Source organism: Microcebus murinus, chromosome 1, assembly GCF_040939455.1.
Source record: "Microcebus murinus isolate Inina chromosome 1, M.murinus_Inina_mat1.0, whole genome shotgun sequence".
Taxonomy (NCBI): Eukaryota; Metazoa; Chordata; class Mammalia; order Primates; family Cheirogaleidae; genus Microcebus; species Microcebus murinus.
In genome coordinates, this window is record NC_134104.1 from 158,363,578 (window position 1) to 158,387,809 (window position 24,232).

A 24,232-nucleotide genomic window follows, 5' to 3' on the forward strand; every position below is an offset into this window, starting at 1 on the left:
TAAGCACAGATATTTTATTATTTCCTATATTTTTCTTCAAGCTTGAAATAGACAAAAAATTTTAATAAGGCAACTAAGAATAAGCCTAGTCACTATGGGATTTTATGGGCATAGCCACAACTTCATAATCGTATTAACAAAGAACTTTCCAGACAATTATGACAGGCAATAAAACACTTCAGTAGTCAAAGGCTTATTTTTATGTAATAAGGGGTATAGGACAAGAACAGGTCACTCAGTGTCAGTTTGTGACTTTAAACATCCTGTTCAGGAACTCCCATTAAAAACACTGGGTTAAGTAACATTAAACAGATATCTTTTTAAAATAGAGTCAGTTTTGGCTGGTTGTGGTGGCTCACGCATGCAATCTAACCACTTTGGGAGGCTGAGGCGGGAGGATTGCTTGAGGTCAGGAGTTTAAGACTAGCTTGGGCAGCATAGCAACACCTTATCTCTACTAAAAATAGAAAAATTAGCTGGATGTGGTGGCATGGGCCTGTAGTCCCAGCTAGTGAGGAAGCAGAGGCAGGATTGCTTGACCTACGAGTTGGAAGCTGTAGTGAGCTATGATCATGCCACTGTACAGCCTGGGTGACAAAGTGAGATCAAGTCTCAAAACAAACTAACTAAATAAATAAATTGGAAGAGGCCTTAGAGTCCAAGCCCCATGTGGGTGAGAGCCCCTTCCACACCACCCCTGACAGCTTCTGCTTTTATTAATAGCAGCAGTGAGCTTTACAAGATGGTCTGTTCCACAGGTGAACAATGGCAATTAAAATGTTCTTCTTTTAAACCAAAATCCCAGATCCAGTCCAAGTCAGGGAAGAAGTGAATACCAGGATGGCCGAGACAGGAAGCATGGCAGAAGGCAGGCGAAAAACAGGCTATGTGACAGAGTCCTTTATGAAGGTGGATTCAGGCTGGTGTGGCCTATAACTGAGTATTAAATAAACAATCAAACTATTAGAATTCTAGAGGAAAATGTTGCAAACACTCTCCTAGACATCGGCCTAGGCAAAGTGTTTATGAAGAAGTCCCCAAAGGCAATCACAGCAGCAACAAAAATAAATAAATGGGACATGATCAAACTACAAAGCTTCTGCACAGCCAAAGAAACAGTCATGAAAGTAAACAGACAACCTACAGAATGGGAGAAAATTTTTGCATCCTATGCATCCGATAAGGGACTGATAACTAGAATATACTTAGAACTCATGAAAATCAGCAAGAAAAAATCAAATAACCCTATTAAAAAGTGGGCAAAGGACTTGAACAGAAACTTTTCTAAAGAAGACAGAAGAATGGCCAACAAACATATGAAAAAATGCTCAACATCTCTAATCATCAGGGAAATGCAAATCAAAACCACAATGAGATATCACTTAACTCCAGTGAGAATAGCCTTTATCAAAAAGTCTCCAAACAATAAATGCTGGCTTGGATGCGGAGAGAGAGGAACACTCCTACACTGCTGGTGGGACTGCAAGCTAGTTCAACCTCTGTGGAAAGCAATATGGAGATACCTGAAAGCGATACAAGTGAATCTACCATTTGATCCAGCAATTCCACTACTGGGCATCTACCCAAAAGATCCAATGACACTCTACAAAAAAGACACCTGCACTCGAATGTTTATAGCAGCACAATTCATAATCGCAAGGCTGTGGAAACAGCCCAAGTGCCCATCAATCCAAGAGTGGATTAATAAAATGTGGTATATGTATACCATGGAGTACTATTCAGCTCTAAGAAACAATGGTGATATAGCACATCTTATATTTTCCTGGTTAGAGCTGGAACCCATACTACTAAGTGAAGTTTCCCAAGAATGGAAAAACAAGCACCACATACACTCACCAGCAAACTGGTATTAACTGAGCAGCACCTAAGTGGACACATAGGTACTACAGTAATAGGGTATTGGGCAGGGGGGAGGGGGGAAGGGGGCGGGTATATACATACATAACGAGTGAGATGTGCACCATCTGGGGGATGGGCATGCTGGAAACTCAGACTTGTGGGGGGAGGGGGGAAACGGCATTTATTAAAACCTTAAAATCTGTACCCCCATAATATGCCAAAATAAACAAACAAACAAACAAACAAACAATCAGGCCAGGCGTGGTGGCTCACACCTGTAATCCTAGCACTCTGGGAGGCTGAGGTGGGCAGACTGCTCGAGGTAAGGAGTTCAAAACTAGCCTGAGCAAGAGCGAGACCCCATCTCTACTATAAATAGAAAGAAATTAACTGGCCAACTAATATATATATAGAAAAAATTAGCCGGGCATGGTGGCGCACGCCTGTAGTCCCAGCTACTCGGGAGGCTGAGGCAGGAGGATCGCTTGAGCCTGGGAGTTTGAGGTTGCTGTGAGCTAGGCTGACGCCACGGCACTCACTCTAGCCTGGGCAACAAAGCGAGACTCTGTCTCAAAAAAATAAAAATAAACAATCAAGTCATATTTTACAGAGACTCTGTCTCCTACAAAAAAAAAAACAAAAAAAAAAAAAACAAGGTCATCATCAAATAAATAGCTTTATCTTCTTTTAGAGAAAAAGTGTTCTAAAAAGAAAATGTGAATGTAGAGAGCACTTTTTCAAATATGAGTAACTACAGGTCCATAGGTAATAATGCCTTCAGGGGTACACACAGTAGTAAAGTAAGTAACATGGGCCTGCCCTGCAAGCTCCCAGCCAGAATATACAATAATGCAGAGGCTGATAAACATCCAATCAGAACATGTTAGTAGTCCTGGATCATAATTTGCCCATAGCAATGTGTATCTTCTTTTAAAATGCAAATATACCCTGAAATGAGGTTTTGGGGTTAGTTATTTATTTATACTTTTATGAGTTTAAAATTAGACTGTTAAAAAAAATTAAGACTATTTTCTTCCAAACATGTAGATAAAAACCTTGCAGTAGAGCAAAAGGAATGTTGATTTGACAGAGGGGGAACAGAGGCCCAGGTTTCTGAGGAGATTCAGGCAAAAACTGAAAACAAAGCAGCAGTACGCCAGAAGAGTCAGTTTGCCCACTGCAGCCCTTTACCCAGAACTGTAGCTCCTCAGGCCCACCCAACACCAGTGCCTTGGGCTCCTGGAATCCTACTTGTGGTTCAGCAATACATACAGGGCACACAGGGTGGCTTCTACAGGCTAGCTTGGGAAAGGACAATGAGCTACCTTTTACTACATTAATTCAGTGAAAATTATTTTCTATATTTCAAGAGTCTGAGTTATAAAAAATCCATTAGTGGATTAGGGCCTGTTAAGCCTAGAGTCCATGTCAAAAACAAGTTCGCTTAAAGGAATTAAACATGAATGTGTGTGGGAATTCTCCGCCAGGTTACTGAAACCTTAAACAGTATCACTTGTTGCAGTGGAAATTTGTACAGAACCTAAAGCTGAACCACTGTATATGCAGGCCAGGCTGTGCACTGGATACAGACGCCATCCTCTGGAGCTGGACAGTATGGCAGCCCTAACTTACATGTTCGACAGTGAGGTTCCTGTTAAATTATGATCAGATATAATGTAGTCATTATAAATACTACAGAGGAAAATATTACACCCTGGAAAAATTCTATTGACATGAAAAGCAGTATATACAGTATGATCCTATTTTTGTAAAAACAATCACAGACATTCACTTTTACAGCTTTTTTGCTTTTTCAAGTTTTTGGCAATAAAAAGGAAAACAAGGGGAAATACATGAGTTAATAGACTTCAGTAATAAAGAGAAGTGGAGAGGGAAATTTTTCATTTTCATATATCATCAATTAAATCTATAGAGTAATATACTTACTCAGCCATGAGTTTCGCTATGCGGTGACAGTCATTCTTGTCATAAAACCAGATACTGTATATTGACACTTGAAAAACAAAGGAAAAAAAAAGATGAGGGGAAATGAGGCTTCAGTATTTGGGTATATGTAAATAATATATTATCACCATGGAATGTCACTGAATTCACCATCAGACCCTCAGATTGTTAACAGTCCCTCTAAAGAAAAAAAAAACACCTCCCCTGCTTATTTTTAACAGTTTTATAAAAACTGTTTATTAAACAGTTTATTTAAAACTGTTTATTAAACAGTTTTATTAAACAGTTTTAAGAAAAACTGTTTAATAAAAATAATAAAAATGTTTTACATTCAGATAAAAATTACAAGAAATAGTTGGTTTTAGGTATTATTATCAGATATCATTGAACCTAAGACACCACTAAATGTTAGATGTTTACGTATTATCAAGAAAGCAAGGCCGGGCACAGTGGCTCACGCCTATAATCCTAGCACTCTGGGAGGCGAGCGGATCACTCAAGGTCAGGAGTTCGAAACCAGCCTGAGCAAGAGTGAGACCCAGTCTCTACTAAAAATAGAAATAAATTAATTGGCCAACTAAAAATATATAGAAAAAACTAGTCCCAACTACTCGGGAGGCTGAGGCAGTAGGATTGCTTGAGCCCAGGAATTTGAGGTTTCTGTGGGCTAAGCTGATGCCACGGCACTTAGACCAGGCAACGAAGTGAGACTCTGTCTCAAAAAAAACCCAAAGAAAGCAAAAAGCTGTCAATTAAACTAAGATTCAATTAAACTGACTATAAGATGCATTCCAAAATGATACTAAAATGTGATAAAGTCTTAGTAAGGTCTTCTCAGAGCAAAAGTTTTTAATTTTGACAATGTCTAATTTATCAATTTTCCTTTTATTAAATATTAATATGTGTATTTTCTGAGACAGTATCTTGTTCTTTTGCCCAAGATAGAGTGAAGTGGTGTCATCATAGCTGAATGCAACCTCAAACTCCTGGGCTCAAGTATCCTCCTGCCTTGGCCTCCAAAAGTGCTAGGATTATAGGTGTGAGCCACTGCATCTGACCAACTTCTTTCATCAGTTTCTTTGTAATTTTCAGCACACCAGATCCTCTATATGTTTTGTTAAGTTTATACCTAAAGTATTTAATTTTCCTTGTAGTGATTATAAAGGGTAGTATTTTTAATTTTGGTTCCTACATGTTCATTGCTAGCATATAGAAATGAAACTAACTTTTGGATACTGATCTCATGTCCTGAGACATTAAACTCATTTATTAGTTCTAGGAGTTTGTACACAGAAAATCATGTCATCTGTGAATAGGGACAGTTTTATTTCTTCTTTTCCAATCTGTAGGCCTTTTTATTTACCTTTCTTGACTTATTACAGTGGCTGGAAATTCCAGTGATAGGCTGAATGGCAGTGGTGAGAGTGGATATCCTTGCTTTGCTCTCCATCTTAGAGAGAAAGCCTTCACTCTTATCACCATAAATATGATGCTAGCTGTAAGCTTTTTGTAGGCATCCTTCATCAGAATGAGATACTTCACTTCTCCTAACTTGAGAGTTTTTTAATCATGAACACTAGATTTTGTCAAGTTTTTTTTTTTTTGGTATAAAAAAACCAAAAATATGGCCTGGCATGGTGGCTCACGCCTGTAATCCTAACACTTTGGGAGGCCAAGGCGGGTAGATCGCTCAAGGTCAGGAGTCCGAAACCAGCCTGAGTAAGAGCGAGACCCCATGTCTACTATAAATTCAAAGAAATTAACTGGCCAACTAAAAATGTATATAGAAAAAATTAGCTGAGCATGGTAGCACATGCCTGTAGTCCCAGCTACTGGGGAGGCTGAGGCAGAAGGATTGCTTGAGCCAAGGAGTTTCAAATTGCTGTGAGCTAAGCTGATGCCATGGCACTCTAGCCGGGGCAACAGAGTGAGACTATGTCTCAAAACAAACAAACAAACCCAAAATACGATATGATATTTATTCTATTTCTTTTTTAGCTTTGCATATCTGGAATAAAGGTCACTTGGGCATCGTGTGTACTTTTTTTTTTTTACTATATCATAGGATTTGATTTGGTTTACTAATAATTTGGTAGAGGATTTTTACACCTAAGTTCATGGGAGATACTGGTTTGTAGTTTATGTTTTGTTTTGTTTTTTTACTCTGTCCCCTGGGCTACCGTGCCTGGTGTGATCATAGCTCACTGCAAGCTCAAACTCCTTGGCTCAAGGGATCCTTCTGCCTCAACCTCCCAAGTAGCTGGGACTATAAGCAAGCACCACCACACTCGGCTAATTTTTCTATTTTTAGCAGATATGGGTCTCACTCTTGCTCATGCTGGGTAGTTTTCTTTTTTAATACTGTCTTTCCCTTATCTTAGTATCAGAGTAATATTGACCTTATAGAAACAGTTGAGAAATGTTCTCTTCCTTTATATTTTCTGGAAGAGACTGGGTAAAATTACTGTTAATTCTTCTTTTGAATTCTCCAATAAAACTACTTAGGCCTACAGTAGTTTCTTCTTTTTTGAGAGCTTTTAAATTACAAATTCAATTTCCTTTTTTTTTTTTTTTTTGAGACAGAGTCTTACTCTGTTGCCCAGGCTAGAGTGCCATGGCGTCAGCCTAGCTCATAGCACCTCAAACTTCTGGGCTCAAGCAATCCTCCTGACTCAGCCTTCCAAGTAGCTGGGACTAAAGGCATGTGTCACCATGCCCAGCTAATTTTTTCTATATATATTTTTAGTTGGCCAATAATTTCTTTCTATTTATAGTAGAGATAGGGTCTCGCTTTTGCTCAGGCTGGTTTCGGACTCCTGACCTTTTGAGCGATCCACCCACCTCAGCATCCCACAGTGCTAGGATTATAGCCATGAGGTACTGCGCCTTGCCCCAAATTCAATTTCTTTAATGGTTGCAGCACTATTCATGTTAGCTATTTTATTTTGATTGAGTTTTGTAGTTTGTGATTTTGGGGATTGGTCCATTTCTTTTAAGTCATCAGGTTTATGAGTATAAAGTTGTTCACAGAGCTTCCTTATTACCCTTCTAATAGTTGCAGGATCTGTAATGATAGCTCCATTTTCCTGATATTGGTAATTCGTGTCTTCTATCTTTATTTCTGCTAGTTTTGCTAACAAAAATATATCAATTTTATTAGACTTTTTTCAATGAACCAGCTTTCTGTTTTGATTTTTTAAAATGTTATTTTCAATTTCATTGATTTCTGTTTTCATCTTTATTATTTACTTTCTTCTGTTTGCTCAGAGTTATTTTGCTCTTCCTTTTCTAATTTCTTGAGGTGGAAATTTAGTAGGGCCTCAGCCTGTGAAGCTTGAAGGGGTAGGAGGAGTTTCCCATGGCCACCTGGTACCACTATGAGGGGAAAGAGCTTCTGGACTTCATAGATGAAGACTGCCATCAATTCCAGGCTGGTTGTAAGGTGATCGCTTTGCCATGCCTACCCAGCCCTCTTCATGGAAGGAAGGGAAAGAACTCTGGTGGCCACTTATTAGCAGGGCTTCTAATCCTTGCCAGTTTTGCTGGGCTCTCCTAATATTGATGGCAAGACTTGCATTCAATCTAGCAGAGGAATGAGTCTACCTGGGCCACCTTTTGTTGCTAGGTCGGAGGTCAAGAAACACCTAGGTCTAGGTCTCTTTTTACTGTTGGGTGGGGCATTGGGAGACACCCTGCTGCTGTGCTGTTTTGCCAGTTCTGGGTCCACAACCAGACTCTCTTTCCACCTTTCAGAGTTCTCCTAATTGTCTCTTGTGTCATTTCCAGGTTTTATAGTCGTACTTAGCAGGGAGAAGTAGGGAGAGAATTCTATGCCACTTTGATTCTGCATTTTTATGAATGGAAAACAGGGCCAATGGAAGATAAGTGACTCACTAGTAAATCAGAGAAAAAATTAGTCTTAGACCTATAACTACAACTTGGGTCTTCTCATTCTAGATCAATTGTCTTGTTGCTATACACCCATTGCCTAAATCTTGCACTGAAATAACATGAAATTTTTTTTATAGAAAAAAGGAGTTAGTGAGCTTCAATTACACTTGAAGACTAAAGCAACACATACAAGAAGAAAGTCTGTTCACAATTAAGTTAAAATTGCACACTAAAAGGGTGGCATAGAATACAGGAAATATAAATGCTAGCACAAAAAACTTTAAATAAATTATAAATCTTTTTTCTAACTATCATCTGAACTCTATAAACTTCAATATATACCAATTTACAAAGCCACTGCTAATAAAAGTTATTTTAATGGCAAATTGTTTGTCTCATCCTGAATAAAGGCAATTATTCCACAAAGACTTCATGGCAAATCATAATTTTTTTCTTTTTGCTAGTTAAGTCAAGCAGTGGGAGTGGACAAGGAACAAAGGAATCTATAACCGGTTGTGATCAATTAGTTGTAAACACCACTCCACTTGAACCAGCTACAAATCATAACTTTAAAAGTTCACTTCTCAATAGAAATAAAAGTTTATTTATTGGTTGATGATTGAGACAGAGTGTTGCTCTGTTGGCCCCAGATAGACTGAAGTGGCATCATCATAGCTCATTGCAACTTCAAACTCCTGAGCTTCAGCAATCCTCCTGCTTTAGTGTCCCGAGTACCTGGGACTATAGGCATACACCATGCCTGGCTAGTCTTTAAAACATTTTTGTAGAGATGAGGTCTCGCTCTTGCTCAGGCTGGTCTTAAACTCCTGGCCTCAAGTGATCCTCCTACCCTGGCCTCCCAAAGTGCTAGGATTACTGGCATGAGCTACCACACCCAGCCAGAAATAAAAGTTTAACTGGATTTTTCTTTTTTTTTTTTTTTGAGACAGAGTCTCAATTGTTGCCCAGGCTAGAGTGAGTGGCGTCAGCCTAGCTCACAGCAACCTCAAACTCCTGGGCTCAAGTAATCCTGCTGCCTCAGCCTCCCGAGTAGCTGGGACTACAGGCATGCGCCACCATGCCCGGCTAATTTTATATATATATTAGTTGGCCAATTAATTTCTTTCTATTTATAGTAGAGACGGGGTCTCGCTCTTGCTCAGGCTGGTTTCGAACTCCTGACCTCGAGCAATCCGCCCGCCTCAGCCTCCCAGAGTGCTAGGATTACAGGCGTGAGCCACTGCGCCCGGCTGGATTTTTCTATTGTTATTACAGAGTGAATTAAAATATTATTGATGCACAAAGTGAGTGAATGGCTTCATTTCAATGAATGAAGATCATGAACAATTTTTTCCCCCTATCATGTTTATAAGGTGGCTTCTCTGGCAGGGAAAACCTCCAATCACACTAAAACTGCCCTAAACCTTTGGAGCCCGTGTCTGGCCATGTGTCCTGCAGGTGATTGCACTACCTGAAGGCAGTCCAGGTTGGTCAGTCTCTGAGCCTTCAGTCTGCAGTGAATGGTTTCCCAGGTTTGGAACCCACTTCTACAGTGCCTCTTTTGTTCACAGAATTTCAAAACACTAAGAGTACTTCACACACAATCAAACCCCAGTGAATAACAAGTAATTTTGGAATATTTTACATGATGTAAGTTAACAAATTCACTTACCTTTGACATCTCAATGGAAGGAGCACAGAAGCAGCCTTGTTACAGAGGAGATAATTACTAAGCATTATCTACCAGAGTCTTAGTTATGCTCTTAGTAGCTAAGGCTTGCTCCAATATAGTAAATCAGATCAGTGCTTTGAAAAGACTCCATATATGGCAATTACACATGATCACCCCAAATGCCAAAGTCTAAATACAAAAGATTCCAGTTTCTCCCTTATAAACCATATATATCTGAATACAGTCATACAATTTATAGTGATCAGAAAAAGTTTATGATATGCAACACATCAGGCTCAGAGAGGAACACACAACTTTTTCTGTGCTAAACAGAGCCAATTAATTAAGTATGTTTTCGCAGAGGATTCTAAATCAAACTCTTAGGAAAGAATTCCATATTGATAATCAAAATAAGTCCACCAGAGCTAACAACTTATTATAACAAATTTTCACTTGTCTTCCCTTTTTCCTTTGAAGAAACATGATATAATTTAGAAGTAAGACACATGCCTTCTACTCTTGTACATTATCAAATAAACTGCCAAAAAAGAGCCAAACACTTTCAAAGGCATGTTTGCAGAAGAAATAAAGATAAGGAAGCCATAATGATAGCTTAATGGGTAAGGGATAAGACTCACACTCGACTCTGCCAAAAGCAGACCTGTAGAGGTTCAGACACGCATCCAAGAATCAGCTCTGTCTGCCAACATATCAAATGCTCAGTACACGCAACTGGCAAGAAAGCCCAGGGAGCTGCCACTAAGCCTGTCACTGTCACTCGTGAGGAAAGACAGACAAGTTCACCAGATAGCTAAAACCACTGACGACCTCATCTCCAAACCAAAGCAAAGTATTCTTCCCTCAAGCGAACCTACACTTGAAAACCCATACATTCTGCCAATGATTCACTTGTAGAAACATTCTGAAATAATTTTCTTCAGTTAACCATACTACAGAAGATCTGGGCTATGGCAAATAATGATGACACATACGGCTTTCTCAAGACAAAAGCAAACTATTTAGTTAATGGAAACCCTTCATATATTGTGACCACTAACAGCCATCCTGTGTGAGTCACGCTGCACAGGGAAGTCACTGAAAAGTTAGGGGGTATGATAGGACATTTGATTGCCTCTAGGTTGTACTTCTACGAAAAATATAAAGATGCATATAAGAATATAAAAAATTAAATGTTTCCTTTGCTTTTCAAATGAAGCCCCTTTCTTTTGAAAATGAGAAAAATAATGACAAAAATTAAAGGTATTTGGATTATTTAATACTGAGAAATTTTTTTTTTTTTTTTTTTTTTTTTGAGACAGAGTCTCGCTTTCTTGCCTAGGCTAGAGTGAGTGCTGTGGCGTCAGCCTAGCTCACAGCAACCTCAAACTCCTGGGCTCAAGCAATCCTACTGCCTCAGCCTCCTGAGTTGCTGGGACTACAGGCACAAGCCACCATGCCCGGCTAATTTTTTCTATATATATATTAGTTGGCCAATTGATTTCTTTCTATTTTTATAGTAGAGACGGGGTCTCGCTCAGGCTGGTTTTGAACTCCTGACCTTGAGCAATCCGAATACTGAGAAATTTTAAAAAGAGTTTGAAGAAAGAGTTTCCTATTTCCCTAGAGAGCCTTAGTTTGAAGATCCAGCAACCTATTATAATTTGATGTTTTACTAATACTTCATTCTGTTTCTAATCTTGAGAGGTATATATGGTACACACAAGATCAAGAAAATTCAAATTAATTTGGATACTTTGTAAAATCCTTTGAGACTTCCAGAGATGCTGTGAAATGTCACAAAAACAGAACTAGGAAGCACTCTCATGCATATATTGTCTTTCTGATTCATTTATTATTTAGATCTGACCTACTTTCTAAAAGGATTTGAGGAGGCTGGAGATTTTCTCAGTATGGTGCGAAGCAGAAAAAGAGGTATGATAACAGCTTTTTGGTGATGGTGTTAAGAGTTATAAAATTTCTAAAGATGATATTGACAAAGATCTCTTATACCAGGAAACAGAAGAAAATAGGCATTGAGCATGGTCAATATCACAACTGATCATTTTCATTTATATAATTTTTATTCTTAAATGATGGACAGCCTCAAAGAAAACAGTGAATCACACTAGAGTTTTGCCTCTGCTGTTAGAATTTACAGCCACTATTGCCATATAATACTCACCACTCCTTAAAGCCACCAGAGTGTGTGCTGTAAATGATTATGTTTATAGGTGTGCCAAAATGTTGTCCACATCCAACTCCTCACAGGTTTTCTATTCACCCTAGTATCCCACACAGATACTATCATTTTTATGTATCATAAAGGAAAGACAAAGGATAGGGAGCATGGCCCCTGGCCTCCGTGGGGTTGAGTTCCTATTTCCTAGACTTCCAAAAATCTACAGTTAAGGCTTTGGGAAGTATGTCAGATCATGGTGTAGAAAAGGGAAACTTCTTTCTCTCCTTAACTTCTATTCTCCTACACATTTTTCTACCAATTTACCAAGCAGTCATCCAAAGCAAGGTTGTAAGCACAACTATGGAGTGTAAGAGACCTCAGGGTATGGTGGGATTAGTGATGAGTATGTCCTACCCAGAACTCTTGCTGTTAGTACATGTAGGAATCCAAGTGCTATGTGGCCACATGTCATCTTGTCCCAAGAAGAAAAGGTAGAAATCCAGGGATGTGTATGTATAAAATACACTAATTTTTAAATGTTGGGGGTAAATGCTTATCCTATGTTTTCCATTTATCAAAAAGAAAAGCTAATCCTTTTTGTCTGACATTTTTTTTTTTTTTTGAGTTAGTCAGCTAGAGGGCCGTGGCATCGGCCTAGCTCACAGCAACCTCAAACCTAGGCTCAAGCAAGCCTACTGCCTCAGCCTCCCAAGTAGCTGGGACTATAGGCATGCACCACCATGCCCAGCTAATTTTTTTTTTCCTACATATTTTTAGTTGGCCAATTAATTTCTTTCCATTTTTAGTAGAGACAGGGTCTTGTTCTTGCTCAGGCTGGTTTCGAACTCCTGACCTTGAGAGATCCTCCCGCCTCAGCCTCCCACAGTGCTAGGATTACAGGTGTGAGTGAGCCACTGCGCCTGGCCTTTGTCCAACATCTTAACAAGGCTGCGGTAGTTGCAGCGCTTTTCCAACCTTCACAATGTCACCCAAGGACGACAAGAAGAAGAAAGATGCTGGAAAGTTGGCTAAGAAAGACAAAGAGCCAGTGAACAAATCTGGGGATAAGGCCAAAAAAAAAGAAGTGGTCCAAAGGCAAAGTTTGGGACAAGCTCAACAACTTAGTCTTGTTTGACAAAGCTACGTATGACAAAGTCTGTAAGGAAGTTCCCAACTATAAGCTTATAACCCCAGCTGTGGTCTCTGAGAGCCTGAAGATTTGAGGTTCCCTGGCCAGGGCAGCCCTTCAGGAGCTGGTTTCAAAGCATAGAGCTCAAGTAATTTACACCAGAAATACCAAGGATGATGCCCCAGCTGCTGGTGAAGATGCACAAACAGGTCAAACCAACTGTATATTTGGAACAATAAAACTTTATTAAATCGAAAAGAAAGAAAAGAAAAGAAAAGAAAAGAAAAGAAAAGAAAAGAAAAGAAAAGAAAAGAAAAGACTAAGCATGCCTGGAAGCAGTGACTTTGTAAGTAACTGAGGTGTGCCTGGATTTCCCAGGGCACTGAACCTGAGGGCTCAGTCTTGAGGTTTATTTTGCCCACTCCTGAGTGTCTTCAGTCTTCTTAGACTAGTAGTTAGTCTATGTTTCAATTTTTACATCTACTCTGAACTTCACCTCGTTAAACACAAGGTATAAACCTATATACTACATGTTAAGAACATATTTCTGTCACTTAGCTATAAATAATTGTGCTTTTCTTTGTAAGTTCTCAAAAGAAAAAACATTACAAGTATTAAATACTTAACATGATAATTATCTAAAAGAGATAAAAAGTGCACACATGGGTTAACTTTTAAAATCTTTACAATTAAGATAGCACCACAATAAAAAAAGATAAAAATTGCTTTTATCTGACATTACCTAGGGGGAAGGGGAAGCCAATTAGTGAATCATAATGAAAAGAAGGTACTTGGTAAAGGCTCTTACCAAATCGTACTAAGCAGTGGTCTACCATGAGATAGAAAGCAATGTATATATTTGAAACATCTGACCTAACAGTGTCACCAAGCCAGCCCTGGATTCTAAGTCCTGTTCATGGTGTTTTTACCTCTTCAATCTACAAATGTGGCAACAGCAACGCTCTATGCTTATCTTGGTCAGAAGGCCAGACTAATGCAGTTGCCAGAGATCCTTTCTCCTTCGCTGATTACAGAATCATACCAACCCCAGCAGCGCCGCAGCTGATGGTGGAAGTCTGCCTGCCTTTCTTCAGGCAAGGAAAGCAGTACTGTGCCGAATTCAAAGATCACAAGAATGAATCGTGGAACTTCTCTTACTGTTTATAAATTCTTCTTGCAGTTTGGAGGTAGAACTCACATTTTTTGACTTGACAAATTATAAACTTATCTTGCAAGAAAATTTCCTGCACTGTGCTCTGTGCTCTAAGTCTGAAGATTTGTGCCAAATGCCAACAGCCACCTACCATCTCTACTGTTCGGTCTTGCCCTTGAACTGAGAAAGGACAAGCAGAGAGACAAAAAAGCACACACTACAACATTTCTTTTACTAAAACTTTCCATTTGGCAGCTGCATTTTCAACACTATGGAAATGAACCTCCCTACTTTTTCTAGTGATCTAATTTTAATTAAAAATGCTCTATATCAAGAGACTGATGCTCGATATAAAGGAAAAGTAATAAGTGAAGGAGAAATGAAGGAGTACTTCTCCCTGGCTTTTGGAGGTAAGTTTTAAAAAATATTCAATAGCAATAGTATTTTTAACTTTCAATTGTACTTATTAGGTAATTGTATTTTTTTAAGCAGGCTAAAGAGCAACATACTAGACTAATGGCTAAATGGCATTAACACTTTCTTCAGGAAATTTCAGATTAGATTTTACCTACATATGATCATTTTGAAAGTGTTTTATACAAACCACAAACTTGTTATTGTTTAAAACTGTCAAGGTAAAATAAGATTCAGGATATACTTGAGTTCTTTTGGAAAACTGAAAAGGACTTGTTCATTTTTCTAAACTACTTTTGGATCATAGAAAACATTTTAAAAAGGAAAAGTGGAATTCAGTAGGGGATACATAACTTGAGGTGTTGGGTAGAAGAAACATGAAAAGCTGTCCCTGTTAGAATGTTTACCTTCTAGTAAAAAGATGCCAAGTCTAACATGCACATAAAGTATGCATTCTTTTTTAGTTAAAATATACATACTAGTCTAAGGACAGAATAAAGTTAGGTCTGAGAAGAGAAAATCTAGACTATATACTCTAATTAACAGATGAGTATTATTTTTGGAAATGACCAAGAAAAAACATGTATATACCCTCACTGTCTATGTGGTAGATCAGATTTTCACTATTACTACTAGCCCCCTAGTTATTCAAATTTATTATACAACTGATAACTCTAAAATCACAGATCTTAAATCATTAATTTTTACCATTAATTCATAGGGAGTTATTTTAAGAATAAACATGCATAGCTCTGGGCTTAATGTAGTAGCATATTTCATTAAGAATCTTTTTTTTTTTTTAATTTTAATTTTTTTTTGTTTGGGGGGTTCGCAGCCCACTCCACTGCCCCCTGTGCGCCCCTGCCGGAGCGGGAGAGAGGGAGCGGCGCCTTCCCTTCTCCCTTCCCCCTCCCCTCTTCCTTCCTCATTAAGAATCTAGACCCTTACTAGAAAGGCAGAGTCCTGACACCAAAAGCTTTAACACACTTTAATAACTTCTGCTTATAGTTTTCTAAGAAAATACAACAGAACTTAAGGACTTAAAAAAATGTACAATTCTTTAAAAGTGCACAACAGTCTTAATATAAATGGTATAGCACCTGGTAAAGTGCTTGGCAAATGATGTATTCAATAAATATCTCTATAAAAATCACTGAATTACAGTGTGCATCTGAGAAAAATAATCACCTTGGTTAAAAACAAAGTAAATAGCAGTACTGAAATAGTTTTGCAAAAGAAAATCATTAAATGCTAGAATCAATGTTATAGAGCTTGATGGTACCACAAACCCGTATCTTAATATTTTCAGTTAACCAGGTAATACTATAGACTGTCTAGCTACAAGAAAAAGAAAATCCAGTTCTGTTTGCCTTCATAAGTCGTGTGCCACAAATGATGTTTCAGTCAAGGATGGACTGACTGCATATACAGTGGTCCCTTAAGATTATATTATCATATTTTTACTATACCTTTTCTGTTTAGATACACAAATACTTGCGATTGTATTCCAACTGCCTACAGTATTCTGTATAGTATTCATGTTCCACATGGTACAAGTTTGTAGCCTAGAAGCAATACCATATAGCCTAGGTGTACAGCAGGGATACATTTCTCAGAATGTATCCTGCTCTTAAGTGACATATGACTGTACTTTCTTATTGATTCATGTACCAAATTTAGATTCTTAAAAAAGTTGCTCAGAAACCCTATTACAGAATATTCTTGGGTATTTCATAATTAAGTCATAGGTAAGCATATAAAAAAGATTCCATGTTACCACTTTCACTCTAAGAAGTGTCCACAGAAGTGGAAATCAAAGGACCCCTGACACTGGTTTTGGGAAAAGCAACTTCTAAGAGAAATATTGCTTAGTGAGGTATGTTACTTGTAGCAGGTGCTCACCACCTTGCTAAAAAAATAGTGGATAACAGAAGCATGATTTCCTTACCACAGAAGAGTGGCCTGTGGAGACAAGTTTGCTGTGAAGATAAGACTAGAAATATGTGGATCCTGTATCTGCCTTTTCAGAGGCTGGTCTACAAGGAGAATTAACTGTCCTAGTAGCATTTACTGAATAGAACATTCCTCTCAGCATTTTCTTTAGATGTGACAGGAGAGATTTTTAAACTTTAGCCCAATTATTTTATTGTTTATGAGTCCATTCGAATTTATTCCTGAATAAGTTTTGTTAAACTGTTTTTCTAGGAAACTGTCCTTATCATCCAAGTTTTAAACGTACAGGCAAAAAGTTCTTCACAGTGGTTTCTTACTTTTACAATAAGTATTTATTTTATATATATATTTAATTCCTAATGTTGCCAATTGTGCCTTCTCTTCTTTTTATTGTTGTTGTTGGATAAATCCTAGTACAGGGGGTTTTTTGTTTTGTTGATCTGCTCTGTTCTATTGTAATTTCTACTTTCTGTAATTAATTTCTACTCTTTATTTTCCTTCAACTTTACTCAGATTTCCCTTTTTTCCTTTCTAACTTCTTTGGCTGAATGGTCTATGTGTGGTAATTTTTATAAAACTTCTAACATACTTGAAAAAATGCAAATGCTCTAATTGCTAGAAGCAGGGTTCTTTATATCCATTGGATCAAATTTGTTTACTGTATTGTTTATTCCATAACCTTATTAAATTGCCTGGTTTATCTACCAATTACTAAGGTGGCTTGTTAAAAATCTCCCACTATAATTATGGATTAACATTCAATTTGTAATTCTAACATATACTAGGTACATACTAATTCAAAATTATTTTATCTTCTAAGTAACTTATTCCTTTTATCATTATGCAGTAACTTTTATCCCTAATGATGCCTTTTGCCTATGTTTATCATACAGTTTATCATGTATGACTACCATAGTTGTATCAGCTTTTTTTGGTCAACAGTTGCCTGGTATCTCACACCATCCCTTATTTTCTTTTTCTTTTTTTTAATTTTTTCTGGCTAGCCAGGGTCCAAGCCCCAGAGCACCAACGCAGTGGCCACTCTCACAGGCAAGGACCCCTTATTTTCAACCCTTCTAAAATCTTAAGCTTTTAAAGTTTCCTGAAAACAGCATATCGGAAAACTCTGTAAGTTTGTCTAATCTTAGTCTTTTAACTGGCAAATTTAGTTCACTTAACATTTGTCCTAATTGCTGATTTATTTATTTCTGTCATTTTATTTGGGGCTTTCTATTTCTTATGGTTTCTATTTACTTTTTCCTCTTCCTGGTTTGTACTAGTTTGAAAGTTAAGATATCCTATTTCTGTTGAACTCCAGTGGTTACCCTGAATCTTTTGAATACACATAACCTTATTTAAAAGTCTATAGCTAATCAATAATCTATCTTCATTTCAATCTTGGGATGCTTTAGGATTGAACAGCTTCTATTTTATGTTATTGCTCTAATTCTTTTGCTTCACCTTGTTTTTTTATTTTTTTGAGACAGAGTCTCACTCTGTTGCCCAGGCTAGAGTGCCGTGGCATCAGCCTAGCTCACAGCAACCTCAAACTCCTGGGCTCAAGTGATCCTCTTGCCTCAGCCTCCCTAGTAGCTGGGACTACAGGCATGCACCACCATGTCTGGCTAATTTTTTCTATATATTTTAGTTGGCGATTTAATTTATTTCTATTTTTAGTAGAGACGGGTCTCACTCTTGCTCAGGCTGGTTTTGAACTCATGACCTTGAGCAATCCTCCTGCCTCGGCCTCCCAGAGTGCTAGGATTACAGGCGTGAGCCACTCACTGCGCCTGGTCTCACCTTGTTTTTAATACCTCTACTCAAACTAGTTAGTCATTTTGTTGTTTTATACAGTCAATACTTAAAAATTCATTATTTTACCTCATTTCATCCTTCTGTGTTCAGTTTTCTTCTTTCTGAACTATATTGTTTAAAATTTTGCTGTTAAATTTAAATTAATCAAAACTAAATAGATTAATAATTTAGTTTAATTAAAATGAAATGCAGTTAAAAATTCAGCTGCACCAGCAACATTTCAAGTGCGAATGGCCACTCGTGGCTAGTGGCTGCTGCACTGACAGTGCTGCTTTAGAAGCTCCTACAACAGCGTCTGCTGGAGAGAAATATGGTTTTTATTGAAAAATATCTATTTTGTTCTCTTGAATTACTGAATTGGTGGTTGTTTTTTTCCTCAGTCCTTTGAAAATATTATTCCTTTGTCTTCCAAATTCAGTAGCTACAAGTGAGAGGTATGTTGTCAGTCTAATTGGGGCTCCTTTGTAAATACTGCATCTTAAATAGACTTTGGTTGCTTCTGTTTCTTTGCCTTTGATGTTTCACCATAACATGTCTGGGTGTGTGTTTATTTCTATTTATTATGCTTGGGGCCTCTTTTCGTGCTTAAATCTGAGATTTATGTCTTCTATGGATTCTAGAAAGTTCTCAGTCATAATCTTTTCTTTCTTTCTTTTTGAGACAGAGTCTCGCTTTGTTGCCCAGGCTAGAGTGAGTGCCGTGGCATCAGCCCAGCTCACAGCAATCTCAAACTCCTGGGCTCAATCCTACTGCCTCAGTCTCCCGAGTAGCTGGGACTACAGGCATGCGCCACCATGCCTGGCTAATTTTTTCTCTATATATTAGTTGGCCAATTAATTTCTTTCTATTTATAGTAGAGACAGGGTCTCGCTCTTGCTCAGGCTGGTCTCGAACTCCTGACCTTGAGAGATCTGACCGCCTCGCCCTCCCATAGTGCTAGGATTCCAGGCATGAGCCACTGCACCCGGCCCATAATCTTTTCAAATATTGCCTCTCTACATCTATTTTATCATTCTGAAATTCTTATTTATCATATGTTAGACTTTACAATTCTATCTCTCTGTCTTATTTCCATTTTTTTTCCCTTTCTAGGATACATTCTGGATTTCCCTAGACATCTCTTCTAGCTCACCAATTCTCTTCAGTTGCTACAAGTTAACTGTTGACTACATGTAGAATTTATTTCAATAACTAAAATTTTAATTTCTATAAGTTCCATTGGCTATTTTTCAAAGCTACCTTTTTAAAAATAGCACTTTATCCTTTTCTTATATTTTTTATTTTATTTGTAATCAGTATTTGGCATTTACATCCATCAAAGTCTCTAACTGATTATTCCATTAACTAAAGTTTTAGGGAGGGTTGTCTAATCCTGCTGTTTGTTATATCCTACCTTTCATTCACTATGAATTATTTCCCTGTATAATTAGTAATGCTGGATGAGGCCCATCTGTGAGATTCCTGGACAACCTGGCTTAAGAATGTATCTTGTCCAAAGGGTTTTGCATTTGATCTTCCCAGGTGTCCTAGAGTACTCACCAGCTGCTGATTAATTTTGTTAACTTTTTGGTCTGGGGAAGAAATCATATCAAATGACTGGTATACCTTGGACCCCAAATCTGTATGAGGGAAGGCCCGTGGTTATAATTTTCAGGGAGACATCTTCCTTCTAACTCATAGCTCAGATTGAGATAGAAAAGCTTGCTTGTCATCTCCCTAAGTTGGTGGGCAGATAACTTTAATAAATTGATATGTGGTTCATTAGGAGAATTAGCTATATGTTGGTATGTGTGTCTCAGCTTTAGCTCTCCACCTCAAGAGGTCTTGTCTCCTGATCCTATTACACATTATAATGGAGGCCTTATCCTAAGAAGAGCTCCCACGCCCAAGAACACTATAAACAGCTGGCAGCCAGTCTTAGCTCACATGCTTCCCACTTCAACTTTTGATTGGCTCATGAAAAGGCCTTTACTCCCTTTTTTGCTATGCTATGCATTTAATATTTTGTATAGCATTTCTAAATGTCCGTAGGGGGAAGATTTTCCATCCAGATATTGCTGGACAGGAGTTGAGTATTTCCTTTGATATGCCTATGTCACAGAACTCCTAGAAGTTTAGTGTCTCCCAGGAACAGCTTTATAATCCAATTAATTAACAATAAGGTTTCATTTACAAATGAAATCAGAAGATCAGCAGACTGGTGACAATGCACATGCTTATATAGCAAAAGAACCATTTTTTTAAAAAGCTAATCACAGATAAAATAAAAACTTTCACCAGTATTTCTTAGAGAGAAGTGTCCAAATTAAAACCACCTCACGGGCCGCGCGGTGGCTCACGCCTGTAATCCTAGCTCTCTGGGAGGCCGAGGCGGGCGGATTGCTCGAGGTCAGGAGTTCGAAACCAGCCTGAGCAAGAGCGAGACCTCGTCTCTACTATAAATAGAAAGAAATTAATTGGCCAACTAATATATATACAAAAAATTAGCCGGGCATGGTGGCGAATGCCTGTAGTCCCAGCTACTTGGGAGGCTGAGGCAGGAGGATTGCTTGACCCAGGAGTTTGAGGTTGCTGTGAGCTAGGCTGACGCCACGGCACTCACTCTAGCCTGGGCAACAAAGCGAGACTCCGTCTCAAAAAAAAAAAAAAACAAACAAACAACAAAAAAAACACCACCTCACGGCCAGGTATGGTGGCTCATATCTGTAATCCCAGCACTTTGGGAGGCTGAGGGCAGGAAGACTGCCTGAGGCAAGAAGTTTTGAGACTAGCTTGAGCAACACAGTGAGATCCTGCCCCTGCAAAAAATAAAAAATTAACTGGGCACGGTGGCATATGCCTGTATAGTCCCAGCTACTCAGGAGACTGAGATGGGAGGATCACTTGAGGCAGGAGCTGCTTGAAAGAAGTTTGAGGTTGCAGTGAACTATGATGATATGATGCCACTGCACTCTAACTCAGGTAATACAGGGAGACCTTGTCTCTCTCATTCATTCACTCACTCATACATATATACACAAATAAAACATCCTTGCATTATTACAAAGTTTTTAGTTAGTCTGGCACTTTGTGTTCCAGTATTCTGATAAAAAGCTATATCATGACTCACCAAAGCAGAACTGCTTCTCCTGAGGATTTAAAAAAAAACCTGTGCACTCAAAAATTTCTCATTATTAACATATAAATTTAACTTATCACACCCAGGCTGTCTAGTAATGACCCCTATAACATTTGAAAATAATATTTGTAAAGTGAAACAAAGCCTCTAGCTCATCAATGGTGCTAGTCAGAAGGGATAGGAAGAAGCACACTGTAGGCCTGGGTTATAAGGGAACCTCAATAATATTCAATTCCCTATGACTTTTTCACTAATAAGATCATTTGGCTTGAGTTCAAGATGGAGACACAGTCTATCATATTTTATGTTTGTAAGTGCCTGATAAGACCTTACATTCATTATGCTCTTTTAAGATAAACAGGTCAGATCAGTGGTTGAAGTGATTTATCCAAGGTTATAGTTGGTAAAATGGCAAAACCTAGAATAGAATTCTTGTCTGTAAAATAAATTCCATGCCAAATGAGTATTACCATGGCAAAGCCACCCTCAGGGATATATTCTACATTTTTTGTATCTAGAAATCATTTATAAATTTCAAAAAAGATTACTAAATGGGAGGCAAAAAAGTCTGATTCAAAGCTTCCCAAGTGGTTGTTCGCTTTGGGTATGATACAGCAAAGGGTGGTTAGAGTAAGGATTTGGATTTCCATTGTGCAATATGGTAGCCACTAGCACATATAGCTATATAATTCAAATGGATTGAATTAAATAAAATATAGGCCAGGCGTAATGGCTCATGCTCGTAATCCTAGCATTCTGGGAGGCCAAGGCGGGAGGATTGCTTGAGCTTGGGAGTTCGAGACCAGCCTGAGCAAGAGTGAGACCCCGTCTCTAATAAAAATAGAAAAATTAGCTGGGCATCAAGGCACATATCTGTAGTTCCAGCTACTTGGGAGGCTCAAGCAAGAGGATCGCTTAAGCCCAGGAGTTTGAGGTTGCAGTGAGCTATCATGATACCACTGGGCTCTATCCAGAGTTGAGAGAAAAAGACTTTGTCTCAGAAAAAAAAAAAAAAACACAAAAAAAACCCTTCCTCACTCCTATTAGTCATATTTCAGGTGCTCAATAGTCATATGTAGCTGGTGGCTACTATATTGGGCAGTGCTGATAGACAACTCTGCCATCATTGCAGAGTTCTATTGGACAGCACTGCTCTAGAAAGTGGACTGATGAAATAAGTAATTTTATTGTTCCAGTAGAATGGAAAGGACATTGGCTCTGAAGCCCAACAGAACTAGATTTGAATTCTGTATCGGTCACTTATTACCTTATTACTTATTACTCTAAAGCAAGTTTCTAAACTTCTCTGAGCTGTTTGTTTCCTCAATCTGTAAGTTGGGGATCAGAAATAAGGTGCTGGGACTATCACTGCAGCCAAGTAACTACACAATTTGCAACCTCCCCATTCTCCACTGTAGTTCCATTGGGGTCTTGTGGCTGCCAAAAGGCCCTTGCACAGAATAAAAATAAACTATTTCTAAAACATTCAAGACAATCACCAGACCTATGCTCTTGGTTAATGTAATCATTTTCTTTGTAAGATTTTCTCTCTTTTGGGGGGGGCGCGCTACACACTTTGTATAGATAAATTTTTTAAAAAATGAATAATTTAGAACTGGAACAAGTTATGATTCATTGTTCTATTACATTAACCCTAAAAATTGATCTGAATGAAAGATGATGGATATCAAGATGCAACTTGAGTTAAATGGGTCAGGTGTGGTAGTGTTATTTCCCACAAGAGAACAGCAGAAGAGCAGCTACAGAATCAGGTGTAATTACCTGTATGCATTAATCAGATACTAACTAACTTTTTATTTAAAGAACAAATCCCTAAACAATTTAATAGCTTGCTGACCTGACAAGACTATTTTTCACTTTTAAGTCTAGGTAGACAAAACACGTACTCAAGACAGGCCTTAACACTCACAAAATCACTTGTTAACTTCTCTCTGATGTAGCTACTTCTCTAAATACTTTCACCCAATAGAATGACCTGGTTAAGTGAGTTTTCTGTTCAACTAAGGAAACCTTTGTTTTAGCCCTTGTTGAAAATCTTTCTACTATGGGAGGCAGAGGTGGGCAGATCGCTCGAGGGGAGGAGTTGGAAACCGGCCTGAGCAAGGGCCAGACCCCCGTATCTACTAAAAAAATAGAAAGAAATTAATTGGCCAACTAAAAATATATAGAAAAAATTAGCCGGGCATGGTGGCGCATGCCTGTAGTCCCAGCTACTCGGGAGGCTGAGGCAGAAGGATTGCTTGAGTCCAGGAGTTTGGGTTGCTGTGAGTTAGGCTAATGCCATGGCACTCTAGCCCAGACAACAGAGTGAGACTGTGTCTCAAAAAAAAAAAAATCTTTCTAAAATAAAATGAATTAGTTCACTTTCTCCCTAAGAATATTCTAATTAAAATAATAAATATTCCTGATGATTTAAGGTTTCATTGGAACAATTTAATCTATGATAATACAGTGGGGTTAAAGTTATAAAATACTGACATTTTTTATGTTGAACCCAGGTATCTAGGGAACTCTGGATAACCGCTAAATTTTCACAAAATAAACCCTAATATTAGCTTGTCTTCTTATAATTTGTCTTTATTTCTTTCACAAATGCACTATAAAAATATTTTCAGATACTTGAATAATTGAAGCTCTAATTAGATTCCGATTTATCGCTGTTTAATTATACACGTGTTACGTCACACTTTCAGTTTATTTATGTATTTATTTATTTTTTTGGAGACAAGAGCCTTGTTCTGTCACCGAGGCTAGAGTGCAGTGACATCATTATAGCTCACTGGAACCTCAAACTCCTAGGATCAAGTAATCCTCATGCCTTAGCCTCCTGAGTAGCTAGGACTATAGGTATGTGCCACCATGCCCCGCTAATTTATCTCTTTTTGTAGAGATGGGGTCTCACTCTTGCTCAGGCTGGTCTTGAACTCCTGACTTCAAGCGATCCTCCTGTCTCAGCCTCCAAGAGTACTAGGATTACAGGTGTGAGGCTCCGAGTCTGGTCACACTTTCAATTTCATAGGACCTTTTACGTGTAAAAGAAATAAAATACAATTCACTTCAGG

The 24,232-nt window shown here is 38.3% G+C and overlaps 1 protein-coding gene and 1 pseudogene across 1 annotated transcript in view; one reads left to right on the forward strand and one right to left on the reverse strand.

The window, feature by feature from the left end:
- Positions 1 to 24,232, reverse strand: part of DCP1A (decapping mRNA 1A) — a 57,475-nt gene that overhangs the window by 24,685 nt on the left and 8,558 nt on the right. The window contains exon 4 of the mRNA XM_020280378.2: positions 3,808 to 3,874. Within this exon, the coding sequence (XP_020135967.2) occupies positions 3,808 to 3,874 (67 nt within the window). The remainder of the gene's footprint in view (positions 1 to 3,807; positions 3,875 to 24,232) is intronic.
- LOC142874396 (small ribosomal subunit protein eS25 pseudogene) lies at positions 12,550 to 12,946 on the forward strand (annotated as a pseudogene).